At 42.4% G+C, this 14563-nt stretch overlaps 1 protein-coding gene across 4 annotated transcripts in view; it reads right to left on the bottom strand.

The window, feature by feature from the left end:
• The window catches only part of COL28A1 (collagen type XXVIII alpha 1 chain), a 64993-nt gene that overhangs the window by 12427 nt on the left and 38003 nt on the right, over positions 1 to 14563 (bottom strand). For all 4 annotated transcript variants that reach the window (XM_083578495.1, XM_083578498.1, XM_083578496.1 and 1 more), the window contains exons 20-26: positions 13997 to 14065; positions 12489 to 12560; positions 11560 to 11628; positions 11388 to 11456; positions 8684 to 8752; positions 7630 to 7698; positions 363 to 431 (exon numbers count right to left, since the gene is read on the bottom strand). In XM_083578495.1, the coding sequence (XP_083434621.1) occupies positions 363 to 431; positions 7630 to 7698; positions 8684 to 8752; positions 11388 to 11456; positions 11560 to 11628; positions 12489 to 12560; positions 13997 to 14065 (486 nt within the window). The remainder of the gene's footprint in view (positions 1 to 362; positions 432 to 7629; positions 7699 to 8683; positions 8753 to 11387; positions 11457 to 11559; positions 11629 to 12488; positions 12561 to 13996; positions 14066 to 14563) is intronic.

Genomic DNA, 14563 nt, shown 5'->3' with positions numbered 1-14563 from the left:
AGCCACAAAATGCAACATTATAGAAAGACGTGCTTCTTTTGCAAGGCGTTCACAAACTCGTTAAGATTAAATCAGGCAAAAAAGAAGCAGCAGCTGCTAAGATATTGAATGTAAGTTAGCTCCAGAGCATTCCAAGAAAGGTAGCTATCAGGTTTGATTTAAATACATAAGGGGCAGGAACTTCTAGATCAGGGAAAGAGAACCTGTGGTACCTACAGATGTTGTTGGACTCCAACTCCCATCAGCCTCAGGTAGCACAGACAGTGGTCAGGGAAGATGGGAATTGTAGTCAAACAATATCTGGAGGGCCACACTGCATATTCCCAATCCTTCTGCTAGACTCTGCAGAGATTCTTGCTAACCTTGGGCCCAGGTATTCCTATTCCTCTTTGGCCAGGAGGCCCCGGGGATCCTCTTGCTCCTGGTTCTCCCTAAAGTAAAGAAAGACAAAAAGAGGTTCAACACAGGTATTACATCCACAGAATTTTATGAACGAGCCTGCTTGTTTTCAAAACAAATCATAGCAGAGGATGTTCCAACTTAAAAGCCGGCAAGCTTCCCATAGATATCAATAGCTAAAGGCCACATTACATGTGCTATTAATTTATTTATGTGCATTCTCAGGGCAGCCCATAGAATAAAAGAATGCACAATACAGTAAAATGCAAAGCACCATTAAAGCAATTTCCAATTAAGGTGTTTTTTTTATTATTTTAAAAGAATATTTAAATGCACACCCAAACCAAAGAGCAGAGAATCAAAGCCACAGAGCCAGGGGAATATTAGGAGCTACAACAAAATTCAAAAAGGTCTTGGAAAATAAAAGACATTTAAAATGTGGTGGCAAAAAGGCATTAAAGTAGGTACACGTGGCCCTGTTTGGGAAGAGCATTCTGCAGTTGGGACACACAGCCACTGAGATGCCCCTTTCACAAACAGACACCTAATTTGGCTTGGGCACCCAGAGAAAGCATTGGGATAAAGATATCAGGGTTGGAGTAGGTTATCCTTGCCCAAGTCCAAGGAGTTGCCTGGACAGACTTTTTTTTACTGGTGCCACCGGTGTTGCAAAACACAATGTCTGTATAGACATTGGGCTGGCTTTTGAGTATTGCACTTGATCTCTCAACCTGTTTTCAATTGCTATGGCAGAGAGGGAGGCAATTCAGAGCAGTTAAATATTGAGGAGTGTGGAGAGAGGTCACCTAACTCGTTCTTCACGAAGTTCTCTCTCACTCTCTAAATGACGGGGAAAGCTGCAGGAACTGTTATTTGGAGCAACCTTCTTCTCCCACAGAGTTTCTAAGCAGCCCAGCACTTAAAGGTTTAACAATTCAAACACATCATGGAGAAATGTTCAGCAAAGCTGCCAGAGATTTAAATAATAGGACAGCTGTTGACAGATGGCTGAGAGCAACTTGATCTTGGTGAAATCCCTAAAGGACAAAGGTCTGTTTGACAATTTGCGTACAACTGTGGTTTGTTTAGGGGGAGGAGACGTCTGTGATATTAGAGAGGGGGCAGCCCAACCTTCAAAAACTAGTTAATGGAGAAGCTTTCAGGGCTGGAATGCTGCGACTTCAACGCTTAAATCCGAGAAGCCTGTTTGACTGGTTTGTGGATCAGACTGTGAAAAGATCATGAAGATTAGAGCTGCAGCAGTCCTTAAAAAAACTCAACAATCTTACATGGGAATAAGTCCTATTAAACTCAGAGGAATTTACCATGGATCACACACGTGTAGGCTTACATGGTTGATCTTGAATGCTAAAGATGGGGCCCAAACTACATGTTATAGATCTGTAACTGGAAAACATCTGAAAGCAGCTGTGGCATGTTCCCATTTGGACTGGGGAGGGGGAGCTGAAGTGTAGGGACATGAAGCGTCAAATCCTTTTTTTTTCATGGTGGCATTGCTCCAACCCCATCCCCCAAGCAGTTATTATTTGCACATCGAGAGGCACATTGATTCCATGTGCTACCAGCAGGTGGTGCCAGAGGATGGGTCAATTTCTGTATGGGCCTTTTGGTATTTGTGGATGAGTTGAATTTGTATCTCCACCCACCCACCCACCCACCGGCTTTTCTGATTTATTCACCGAAAACATTGTAATTTAACTGGATTGCAGGCTACTTGGGAAACCCAGCCAGATGGGTGGGGTATAAATAATAAAATTGTTGTTGTTTGTTGTTATTTATTATTATTATTATTATTATTATTATTATTATTATTATTATGCCCCTCTGAACTCACTCACTTAATTTCAGGTAAACCTGAATACGACCAGACTGATTTAACTTTAATTCAAAGACAGGCTGTTCAAAACATTTACTGTAAATACTTAGATACAGTTTAGACATGTTGCTAAACCAGCACTCCCTTCTGGATCAGGCCAAAGATGTATCTAATCCAGTATTATGTTCTCATGCTGGCCAAGCAGATGGGAAACCTGTAAGCAGGACCTGAGTGCTGGCTGGGCTTCTGGGAGTTTGGAGCTAAACCACGGTTTAGAGCGGAGATGGGGACTCTATGGTCCTCCAAATGTTGTTTGGCTCCAACACCCAGAAGCCCCAGCCAACATGACCAAGGGTCAGGGATGACGGGATTTGTAGTTCGACAACATCTGCATGGTCAAAGGTGGGGATTCCATGACCTTCCAGATCCCAGAATCAGAGTTGGAAGGGAAATCTAGTCCAGTCCCCTGTAATGCAAGAATCCTGTCCACAGCCGGCCCTGGATGGGCTCAAACCACCAACCTTTTGGTTAAGAGCCAGGAGCACTGACACATTGCGCCACAGGAGGACTATTGCTTAACTGCAGCTCCCATCATTCCTGACCATTGACCATGATGGATGAGGATAATGGGAGCTGGAGACCTATATCATCTGAAGAACCACAGACTTAGAGCTACATGAATGGGCCTATTCTCCTCCCAAGCTCACACAACCCTCTTTTCTCCCCTGTGTGTCCAAGGGCAGGGGGGACGAGGAATCAGAAGCTTTTCTTTCAATTTTTTAAATTAACAATGCCTTCTGGAGTTGTCTGAACCAGTGGCTGTGGTTTAGCACTATGGTTAGTTTCAGCAAGACAGCTTCATAGCCTGTGATTTGAAGTTGACTTGTTTTGGAGCTAATCATAGTTATTACAGTGGTGCCTCGCAAGATGAAATTAATCCGTTCTGCGAGTCTCTTCGTCTTGCAGTTTTTTCGTCTTGCGAAGCACGGCTATTAGCGGCTTAGCGGCTTAGCGGATATGAGCGGCTTAGCGGCTATTAACGGCTTAGCGGCTTTAAGAAAAAGGAAACAAACTCGCAAGAACTCGCAAGACGTTTCGTCTTGTGAAGCAAGCCCATAGGGAAATTCATCTTGCGGAACGACTCAAAAAACGGAAAACTCTTTCGTCTTGGGCGTTTTTCGTCTTGCGAGGCATTCGTCTTGCGAGGTACCACTGTATGTGATACGTAGTCTAAATTGGTGTGAAATCAAACATTAAACAGTTTGCATATATATTATATAGACAGGGGTGTATGTCTTATTTTTCTGCTCCTCTCGATTAACTCTGTGACCTCTGGTGCATTTATTTTTAAATTGTTCCACTACTGTGAAACACAAGGGTAAGGTTGTCTGAGCAACTGCACATGCATCGTAAATTTATGGAATGTTATGGGTTAGAAACAACTCTATATAAGGGAAGTATTATGTATATCTATTGAAATGGATCCAAAGACATACAAAGAGTTACCATGCTGGGCTTTTCGCTTTGTTTTTGTTTTTTTTGAACCGCAGGAATTTTTCTGCATACTTATTTTTTCTTAATTAAAAAGGGCGAGGGAGGAAGAAAATGCAGTCAGCTGAAATTGAGCTAACGGGCAGTTACCGCGTGTGAGATCAATTAAGACGCCTGGGGCGAGGAACAGACACTCAGCTCTTTACTGGAGTTGAGCCTATGTTTGATAGGCCAGGATCTTAACATGATACGCTTCCTGCAGCTGGCTCTACCTTGCCCCCAGAGACCACTGTTGGTGGGTTCCCCTTCCCCCCAAAAAGCTTTGGCTCTGTTCTTCAGTAAAAATGCTAGGGTAAGCTATTCCCACTGTTGTGGTATCAAGGCTGCGGCTTTACAATTTGAATGCCTTTTATATATATATACTCAGTTGTTGTGATTACAGCCTGCTCCTTTGCCCTTCATGTCTATCCTATACACAACAAGAAAGTCACGCCTATAGTGTTCCCGCATCCCACAGGCGGTTTTGAGTGAATCGGGCCTCTGTTTCACCAAATTCCTCCTTTCTGCTGCCTGCATATGTGAGCCATCTCTCAAGCCCAAAGAACAGAGCTCCAATTGAGATTGAGGGAACATTCTTACGGAGTGATACTTAGTGGAATTCCAACTTGTATGTAAATGTGTTTATAGGGGGCTCTTCGGTTAAACAAAGCTGTTTGTTTTTTTAAAAAAAATTAGAGGAAATTAGAACAGTACAGAAGAAGGATCGGAGCAGGAAACCAAGTCCTACTGGTTGCTCTCTGTGTGTGTGTGTGTGTGTTTTCGATACCTCAATAATACGGAAAATAAATGACAATGAAAGTGGCTGCCAAACCTCTGTGAGAAGGAAAACAATAGCTGGAACAATTTCTATACCACATTTCCAAATATTATCTCAGTAACCAGTAATGAAGCTGGATCTGGGATGATTCGGGACAGATAAAAGAAAGTGCTTCCTCATAGAACTCCTTCCCACAGGAGACAGTAATGGCCACCAACTTGGAGGACTTTAAAAGAACATTAGGCAGAGCCATGGAGGACAAGGTCATCAATGGCTTCTAACCACAATGGCTGTGTTCCACCTCCACAGGCAGAGGCAAGATGGCTGTCAGGGACTGGACAGAGGAGGAATGGTGGAGACCGCCTTCCCAGCCCGGGCCTTCCAGAGAAGAGGAAGACAGAATAGATTTACAACAGGGGTTTGTGGGAGGTCACAGCTCAGAGGCAGATGAGGGGAAAAGTTGGGAAGTAATGGGAGAGGGGAAAGCAGAGCGGGAGCAGCTGGCTGACATGTTATCACTAGAAAGCATGCCAGACCCCCCTCCCTGTTCTCCCAGAACCAGGCAAGCATTGAAAGTAGAAGAGCAAAGGGCTCGGAGGCAAATGGCCCTAAGCGGCCACCATAAGCTGGGTGGTACTGTTGACAATTGAGGAGAGAAATGGGGTGGAGATTACTTGGAGCAATGCTGTTGCTCCAAGAGACAGCTTTTCTAAGCCTCTCTCAGTGAATATTGAATAAAAGACATTGGTAAGAATTCTCCTTGTTTATCTGTTCCTGGCAACCTACTGGGGGGGGGGGGGTCGGAGTCCCTGACGCCTGACAATGGCTCTGAATACAAACTGCGAGAAATCATAGTTGGGGAGAATGCTCAGGTTCTGCTTGTGGGCCTTGTGCATCAATGGCTATACCTGTGTCAGCCCCTGGACAAGGGTAAAAGGTATTATTTGCATAACTGCACTAAAGTCAATACAGTGGTACCTCGGGTTACATACGCTTCAGGTTACAGACTCTGCTAACCCAGAAATAGTACCTCGGGTTAAGAACTTTGCTTCAGGATGAGAACAGAAATCATGCTCCGGCGGTGCGGCAGCAGCAGGAGGCCCCATTAGCTAAAGTGGTGCTTCAGGTTAAGAACAGTTTCAGGTTAAGAACGGACCTCTGGAACAAATTAAGTATGTAACCAGAGGTACCACTGTATATGAGATTGTTTTCCACCACACAAACTGTTCCTTCTTACAGGTGCAGGGATCCATAATAGCTGCGGCTTCAAGGATTTGTCTGAAAGAATAAGGCCACTGAAGCAAAGGTTGTGTCTCTCATTTAATGAACATGTGGATTATTGTTTTTTCAGTTTCTTGGATACAAATATTCAGGGGTCCCGATAAGGAACTGCCCCATGCAGTCAAGAAGTCCCCCCCACATGGTCTAGAGCAGTGGTGGCCAAATTTGGCCCTCCAGCTGTTTTGGGACTACAATTCCCATAATCCCTGACCACTAGTCCTGTTAGCTAGGGATGATGGAAGTTGTAGTCCCAAAACAGCTGGAGGGCCAAGTTTGGCCATCACTGGTCTAGAGGGTTACCACAGGGAAGTGGAGTGAGGAGGAGCAGGAAGGAGGAACGGTGAGCAGAACAAACAGAGAGGCAGAGTCCCTAGCACACTGCATTCCTCAGAAGAAAAAGCAGCAGAACTTTTGCTGCATCTAATTTTTAATAGCTCTAATTCTGCAAATGGAATGATTTTATAAGAATGCTCATATGACAACCATGGAATGTAGGAAGCTCTCTCTCTCTCTCTCTCTCTCTCTCTCTCTCTCTCTCTCTCTCTCTCTCTCTCCTGTTTACTAGGATAATACCAAACTGGTTTGCCATTGCCAGAATATGCTCCAGAGTACTATAAGTGATTTATCTGTTTGTTTTGACAAATTCCTGTGCTGTTTTGTTCACATGGGGACAGAAGTGTTTAGCAGCCTTGAGGGCAGCCACCAAAGAGCTCAAGACATACTGAAATGTGCATTTTATTCAATGGCTCAGCTGTGACAGGTTTTGATTTCCCTATGTAAATTGGGCAGCAGAAGGCAACAGCAGATTTTTACATTGTTAAAGCAGAGGACTGATTGAAAGCGGGCAGATTTAGACAAGCACACATAAATATTTCACACAGAGTTTCTATAGACTCTTCAACTTTAAAGTAGCATTCAAAAAGCCATTTATTTGGGGCCACCTTTCCTTAATTTCAGCTTTTCTTTAAACACCCACAGGTGAGAGGACAGCATTTTTGTTTTTCTGTTTTCTCTATTTTAAAAAGAAAACATGGCCTATGCTTTGAAAACACTTGCTGTACTGCTGCTAGTCTTAAATTGCTGATTTCTGAGAGTTGGTATAGATTTTTTTTATTTATTTATTTTGGAAATGCAAGCTAGTCACATTGGGTGGGCCATTACCTCAAATGGCAGCTTGACATAAGCAAATAAGCAAACGTCATGCCAGAGGTCTAACTTCTGTTAACACTTAAAGGGCTATGTCAAGATAGATTCTGTCAACTTTATAAAAGTTATGCTATCGATCAAGAAGAAACTGTGATTTATGTTCATTTCCGAGGAAATAGAATACAAAAAGAACCTGCTGGATCAGCCAATGGCCTATCTAGTCCAGCGTCCTGTTCTCACAGAGGCCAGCCAGATGCCTGTGGGAAACCTACAAGCATCCAAGCACAAGAACATTCTCCTCAGTATGGAGGGATACAGTGCATAGAATTTGTTTGAAGAAGAAGAAGAAGAGGAGGAGGAGGAGGAGTTTGGATTTGATATCCCGCTTTATCACTACCTGAAGGAGTCTCAAAGCGGCTAACATTCTCCTTTCCCTTCTTCCCCCACAACAAACACTCTGTGAGGTGAGTGGGGCTGAGAGACTTCAGGGAAGTGTGACTGGGCCAAGGTCACCCAGCAGCTGCATGTGGAGGAGCGGAGACGCGAACCCGGTTCACCAGATTACGAGTCTATCGCTCTTAACCACTACACCACACTGGCTCTCTTTTAATGACAGAGTTATCTATTAAAATTATAGGTGTTACTTTAGCATGAGTACCTTTTGGCCAGGATCCCCTGCTCCTTTAAGACCTCTTGGTCCCTGAAGGCCAGGCATTCCCTGAGGGCCCTAGAACGACGTCAGAAAAATACAGGCTGGTTAGTCTCACAGAACCGAAGGATGTACAAATAACGGGATTTTGGCCTCCATCTACAAGCTTTTATTTCTTCATTTAAAAAACAACAACGGCATTTATTTATTTATTTATGTATTTATGTATTTATTTTAATCTGTTGTTAAAATTGTATCCTACCTTTCCATCAGGGTGGCAAAACCATATTAAAACAAATGCATTTAATAAAACAAAACAGCAATAACAGAAATTGAACAGCATAAAAACAAGGCAAGTAAAACACCAATAAGATCTAATCAAAACATAAACCCAATTTCAATACATAAGATAAGAGAGGAAGGAGATACCTAAAGCTGGGGGCAGAATATCCCCAGTGGTGGGCTAAGTGGCAGAAACATAAATAAACCAGCCTAATATTGTGTCAAGGGCAGAGAAGAGCGCTAACCTGGAAGGGGGGAGAGACTGGAAAAGTAACAATGTCCTCACAAAAACAGACTGCTTAGCAAAAATGATTGGATATTTGCATATTGCAAAGTTAACAGGGAGACTAAGAGGAAACACTATACAAAAAGTTAACAAGGAATGGATGATATTTAAAGAATATCTCAAAAACTATACAGATAAGGTGGATCTCCTGACAGACATAGAATGAATCTAAAAAGCAGAGAAAACACATAGTAAAATTCGTTTAGAAAAATAGAACGAACAAAAATGAAATGCGTATGGATTAATAAATTGCAAAATAGCACAATGAGAACAGTCGGAAGTCAAACACTGATGGTGTATTTATGTTGAGTAGGTATGTAGGTAATGTATGTTTTCCAGGTATGCATGTTTTGTATGGTATGGTTTGGTATGTGTGGTATGTATTGTATGTATTGAATTGTATCACATTGTTTATGTATAATAAAGGAAAAGTTATTTTAACCATTTACCTTTTACCTCTTACCTATCACAAATTAGTGGTGAAATTACACTTACTGGTGCACCCGGAAAACCATCCCCCTTTGCTCCAGGAAGTCCAGGTGGCCCCGGTAAGCCTGGAGAACCCTGAAGACAAATAATCAACGTCAATATAAATTATCTAAACATCATATTATTAACTCTTAATGTTGCCAGACTTCAATGTCGGCATGCGAGAAGGCAAAACTGGCAGCCTGCCATGTCACAGCATGCATAGATTATGCCCGGGACAGAGAAGCTTCACCTTCCTGTTGTACTTCTGATTGAAAAGGACTCGGGGAGGAAGGTGGGAGCTGTTGCTCATCAGGCAGAATACTACCAGGCAAAGTGTTCATGGTCTGGACATTGACAGCTAATTTGCAAGTTTGAGAACTGGCAATACTTGAGAACTGGCTTGCACCACAAGCCACAATGAACCGCATGCTGCGCTTGGGGAAATTCAGAAGTGGTATACGATATAGTGCAAGGCAAGCTCCTCTTCTAAGAAGATGGGAGGAGCAGAAGTCATGCTGGACATTGTCTAAGTCCTCAGGGTGTGCCTAAAGGATTCCTCTGGTTTGTTGCCAGTGTTTTAAAATATCAAGTAGTTTCCCCATTAATTATTTCAATAACGAAGGAAATCGGGGGCAAGGGGTCTTGTCTCTATTTTGACTTCCAAATTCCTGCACTGGGAAGAGTTGCCAAACAGATGTTCTCACTTTGTGAACAACCAAAATAGGATAACAATACCCTTCTCTTATGAACTGAGGATTTTGTCCTACATATTCCTCCTGATTTTAGAAGGCATAAGTATTGCTGCATCTTCATTACACAATATCCTAAATCTGACATCCACGCCATTGAAAGGCTTACATCAATTGATGGACTGTGGCATTTCATATATTTTTTTTAAAAAAATATTTATTGAAATTTTACAGACAAAAAAGAATTACAGAATAAGAAAAGAAAAAGAAAAAGAAAAAGAAAAAAGATACAAAAATGCAAAGAAAAATACAAAATACATGAAGAAATAAAAAACAATTAAAAAACAAATCAATCTTTTCGTATCTTATATTTCAATTACTTGTTTCCTGACCTCCTCACACCTCCCTTTTTTGTATTCCAATTCACATAGTTAATTTAGCAAATCCTTTCCCTCTTTGTATTTATCTTAATTCTATATCTTAACATATTATAACTTTATATTTTCATCTAATTATCAATCCATTTTTACATATTCTTTTTAACCTTATTGCTAAAGCCACTTCATTTCAATCCAACATCATTTTAGCATTCATTAATTTTACAATGTTTCTGCAGATAATCTTTAAACTTCTTCCAATCTTCTTCCACCAACTCTTCTCCCTGGTCTCGGATTCTGCCAGTCATTTCCGCCAATTCCATATAGTCTATCACTTTCATCTTCCATTCTTCCAAGGTGGGTAGATCTTGTGTCTTCCAATACTTTGCGATGAGAATTCTTGCTGCTGTTGTTGCATACATACAACTTTACAGTTGTACCTTGGAAGCCGAACGCCTTGGCGCTTGTACGTTTTGGCTCCTGAACGCTGCAAACCCAGAAGTGAGTGTTCTGGTTTGCGAATGTTCTTTGGAAGCTGAACATCCGGTGCAGCTTCTGCAGCTTCTGATTGGCTGCAGAAGCTTCCTGCAGCCAATCGGAAGCCACGCCTTGGTTTCTGAACGTTTTGGAAGTCAAACGGACTTCCGGAACAGATTCTGTTCGACTTCCGATGTACGACTGTATTGGGTAATCAAAATATTTTACAATGAATTGCAACAAAGACTCAGATGGCAGCTTGCTATTATAAATCCATTGCACCTGGTTAGATACGACTTCAGATTACTGCTGACATCATAACATTTGATTACTGAATAAAGAGGGCCACTTAAGCTTGATATCACTATTATTTTATTACTTACCCTTAACCCTAAGGTCCCAGGACGGGTTACAACAATTTAAAACACAAAATTAAAAACGATTCAAAAATGTACAAGTACAAAAAATGGTATTGCAACAAATAAGGTGGGTCCTGAAAATACACATTCCAGGTGTCAAAAGCCAGGATAAAGAGATGCATCTTTTTGCCAAAAACTGTATAATGAAGTGGCCGGATGCACCTCTGTAGGAGGGAGCTCCATAACTTAGAGGCTGCTACAAAGAATGCCCTCTTCTGGGTCACCACCACCCCAAATTCCTGAGGTTGACGGAACTACCAAAAAGGCCCCCTCTGCCAATCTTAACACTTGAGAAGGTCTGTAAGCAGAGGAGGGGGGACATTTGGGGCCTGAGTCATGTAGGGCTTTAAACACTAATGTGAGCACCTTGAATTGGGCCCCAAACAAGCTGGCAGCTAATGTTTCAAAACAGAGGTGATATCAGTGGCGTAGCGTGGGGGGTGCAGGGGGGGCCGGCTGCACCAGGCGCAACATCTGGGGGTTAGGGCAAATCCACGGGTTAGGGGGCGCAAATCCACGGGTTAGGGGGCGCAAATTACTCGCCTTGCCCCAGGTGCTGACAACCCACGCTACGCCACTGTGTGATATGTGATTTAAATGGAATCCCAGTCAGTAATTTGAGGCTTAGGGCCTTAGCATGTCTTTAACCAGCCCTGATCCTGCCCAACAAGCCTAAAAACACCCAGTTTAGTATTTCTTTCTGCTTCTTTGTATGTGGTCATATTGAATCATATTGTCAATATTTTGTTTTATTAAAACTGCACACCTGAGGTCCCATGATTGAATTTCCAGGGTTTCCATCGCTCCCAGGAGGTCCTGCATATCCTTGCTCCCCCTAAACATACACACAAAAGAACACATCTTTATTAAAGGATCGCACAATTTTGGAGGAAAGTACCAGGATCGGGTGTTTCACATTGCTTTTTGGCATCATTTACCTTGGGGCCAGGAAGCCCACGAATGGAAGGTCCAGGGCTACCAACTGAACCTTTGATACCAGATTCACCCTGCAGAAGAAATATATAATCAATGCATGTCTATATTATCAGCAACATATTCACACAATGACAAGGAGTCCTAAAGTACTGGCTTTCAAGAGGATCCTAAAACATTTTGCCTAGCTGCAAAATGATGATTGGATATCCATAATTGGTTCCTCTGAATTCATTAGAAAGGACTTCAAGGATCATCTCAGTTTTCTGAACTAAGGTTTTGGACCCACAACAATTGCTCTTCATCTCGATCATAGCGTTTTTCAGGATAGCTACAATCTAGCAACTATTCTATCATTTTGTTTCCTTTCTGCTAATTTTAATTTCAGCGGGATGCGTCTTCGGTGACGTAGCCTGTGCTCTCCCCTCTGGTGTTTGTGATTGTGGAGAATTCAGGTTCCTTGTCTTCATTTGGAAATCAGCTAAGACCAAGGACCTCTCTGCCCATGCTGTTTGTCCCTCCTTCATACCAATCAGCTGCCAGGTCCAGGAATGGGAAGTCTCAGGCCTGAGTATTGAATGCAGGCCCTCAGGCCTCTCCGTCTAATCCTCAGGACTCTGCCCAAGGCCACCCCCCTTCTCCCAAGGCCACCCCCTTCACTGGCTCTGACTTGCATCCTCCCTGAGTATTTCTGCCTGGTTATAATGTGTACATGACCTGTGGCCCTAGGAAGTTCTCTTAGAAAGGGATGCAGCCCTTGAGCTGAAAAGTCTTTCCCACCTGTGGCCAAGATAGTTGAGCACTAGCTTCTGCAACATGGACTATGGAAGTCAGGTGTGTTATATGAATTGCATTTGATGCCCTGCACACAGACAGGCTCTTAGCAGACAGAACCCACACACAGAGAAGAAACACAGAAATGAAAGTAACACACCTTTGGTCCCGGATCACCTGGCAAACCTCTTTGACCATCATTTCCTTTTGCTCCTCTTTGTCCCTCTTCACCCTAATTAATAAAATAAAATAAAATAAACTGTGGCACAAAGTTATTTCCATCCAACATATATTTATGGGTTTTTTTTTAGAATATCTAAAATGAAAATTGATAATTGATGGGCTCTGAAGTGGTTAACTATCAATTCTATCCATGAATTCTTTTTTTTAGGGCAGGTCTGCAAAATGGGGGGTGGGGTTCTTATAGGTCAACACAGTTTCCTTTGGGTTTTCATATGAAATCTGCCATTCAGTTGCTGGACAACTGCAAGTGTTTCTGAGCTGTCACCACACAATGGTCACATACTGATGCGTGTTGATGGTCCCAGAGAAGAGTAAAAGGATGAAAGGCGCTCCTGAAACAAGAGACCACGAGGTCAAACTTCAAGATTAGTGCATTTGCCCAGTACAGTGGTACCTCGGGTTAAGTACTTAAGTCGTTCTGGAGGTCCGTACTTAACCTGAAACTGTTCTTAACCTGAAGCACCACTTCAGTTAATGGGGCCTCCTGCTGCTGCCACGCCACCGGAGCACGATTTCTGTTCTCAACCTGAAGCAAAGTTCTTAACCTGAAGCACTATTTCTGGGTTAGCGGAGTATGTAACCTGAAGCGTATGTAACCTGAGGTACCACTGTATTTCATTAAAGAGTCTCCAGGAGGAAAAAGCAGCCTAATTTTTCAGTTGGATGAACATTAATTTCAACGAAAATTCTAGCGTTAACTTTCATAATATACTATTAATATTTCATTATCTTGTATTTTTACTCTTCCTGTTTTTAGTACAGATAGGGTGAACCTACAGATCAGCAGCTTGTCACAATCAGCCCTTTGGAACTTCCTTCTCAATTAGGGCCGCTTACTTTTAAGGAAAAGGCAAGTGCTGCAATGTTTTTATTGAAGCAATCTGCATGTGATCTTTTATTTGTATATATTGTATAGGTATAGGGGTATATATACATACGTGTACCTATATTACTTTCATTATTAATGTCCTGCCTTGTTAATAACTGGCTGTTCTGTGTTACTTCTTCAAATCTTGGAATCCCCTTCTTTTCTCAATTAATAAAATCTGCTATTAAAAAGAAAAAACTTTCAGAAGGATGTACACACTTGGAAGTTCTTGTAGTTTTAGCTAGAGCCCCTTCCTGACATGCATTGTGTGTAGAACAAATGCAGGTAGGAATGCAGAGGGACATCATAGCGGTGGAAGCATCTGCCTGTGAACTTCGCAAGTTCAGTTCCCCATCTGTACGGGTGCATAAGTGTATCTCTACACAGTTGGGGAGACTTGCAGCCCACAAGAACTCTATCCAGTTTTGTTTTCATAAGCAATATTGAAAACAATTGAACTATGGGATATTAGTGATTAAAAGGTGGAAGTCCTACAACTTCCTTCACTGAGAGAGATTTTACTCTCACACTTCTAAAACACATTTATTCAATCTTACCTTTGGCCCCACCTCGCCCTTTCCAGGAATTCCCTCTGGGCCTCTTGGGCCAGGTAATCCTTGTTCCCCCTAAAAAAAATAAAAAGAGGGTATTAATTTTCACACAGCATTTATTTGCCTTATTGATTTATACTCCACCCTTCAGTAAACTGCATTTCCAGTGCAGCTTAAATACTTCCTATGGATACAATAAAATACAAAGGGCAAACACAACAACCTGAAACAGGAAAATCTCAGTATCACAAGTCATCTGGAGGACAGCCATAACTCAGGGGTAGAGCATCTGTTTTGCATGTAAATGGTTCCAGGCTCAATCCCAGGCATCCCCAGGTAGGGTTGGGAACAGCTGAGAGCCAGTGAGGTGTAGTGGATAGAGTGTCGAACTAGGACCTGAAAGACCAGGGTTCAAATCCCCACTAGGCTATGAAGCTCACTGGGTGACCTTGGGCCAGTCACCATCTTCTTTCAGTCTAATGTACCTCACAGGGTTCTTGTGAGGATTACGTAAATGAGGAGGAGAATCGTGTATACCACCTTGAGTTCCTTGGAGGAAAAGGTGGGATATAG

Source organism: Podarcis filfolensis (assembly GCF_964270895.1).
Source record: "Podarcis filfolensis genome assembly, chromosome: 12".
NCBI classification, from domain to species: Eukaryota; Metazoa; Chordata; class Lepidosauria; order Squamata; family Lacertidae; genus Podarcis; species Podarcis filfolensis.
This window is presented reverse-complemented; position numbering and strand designations above follow the sequence as displayed.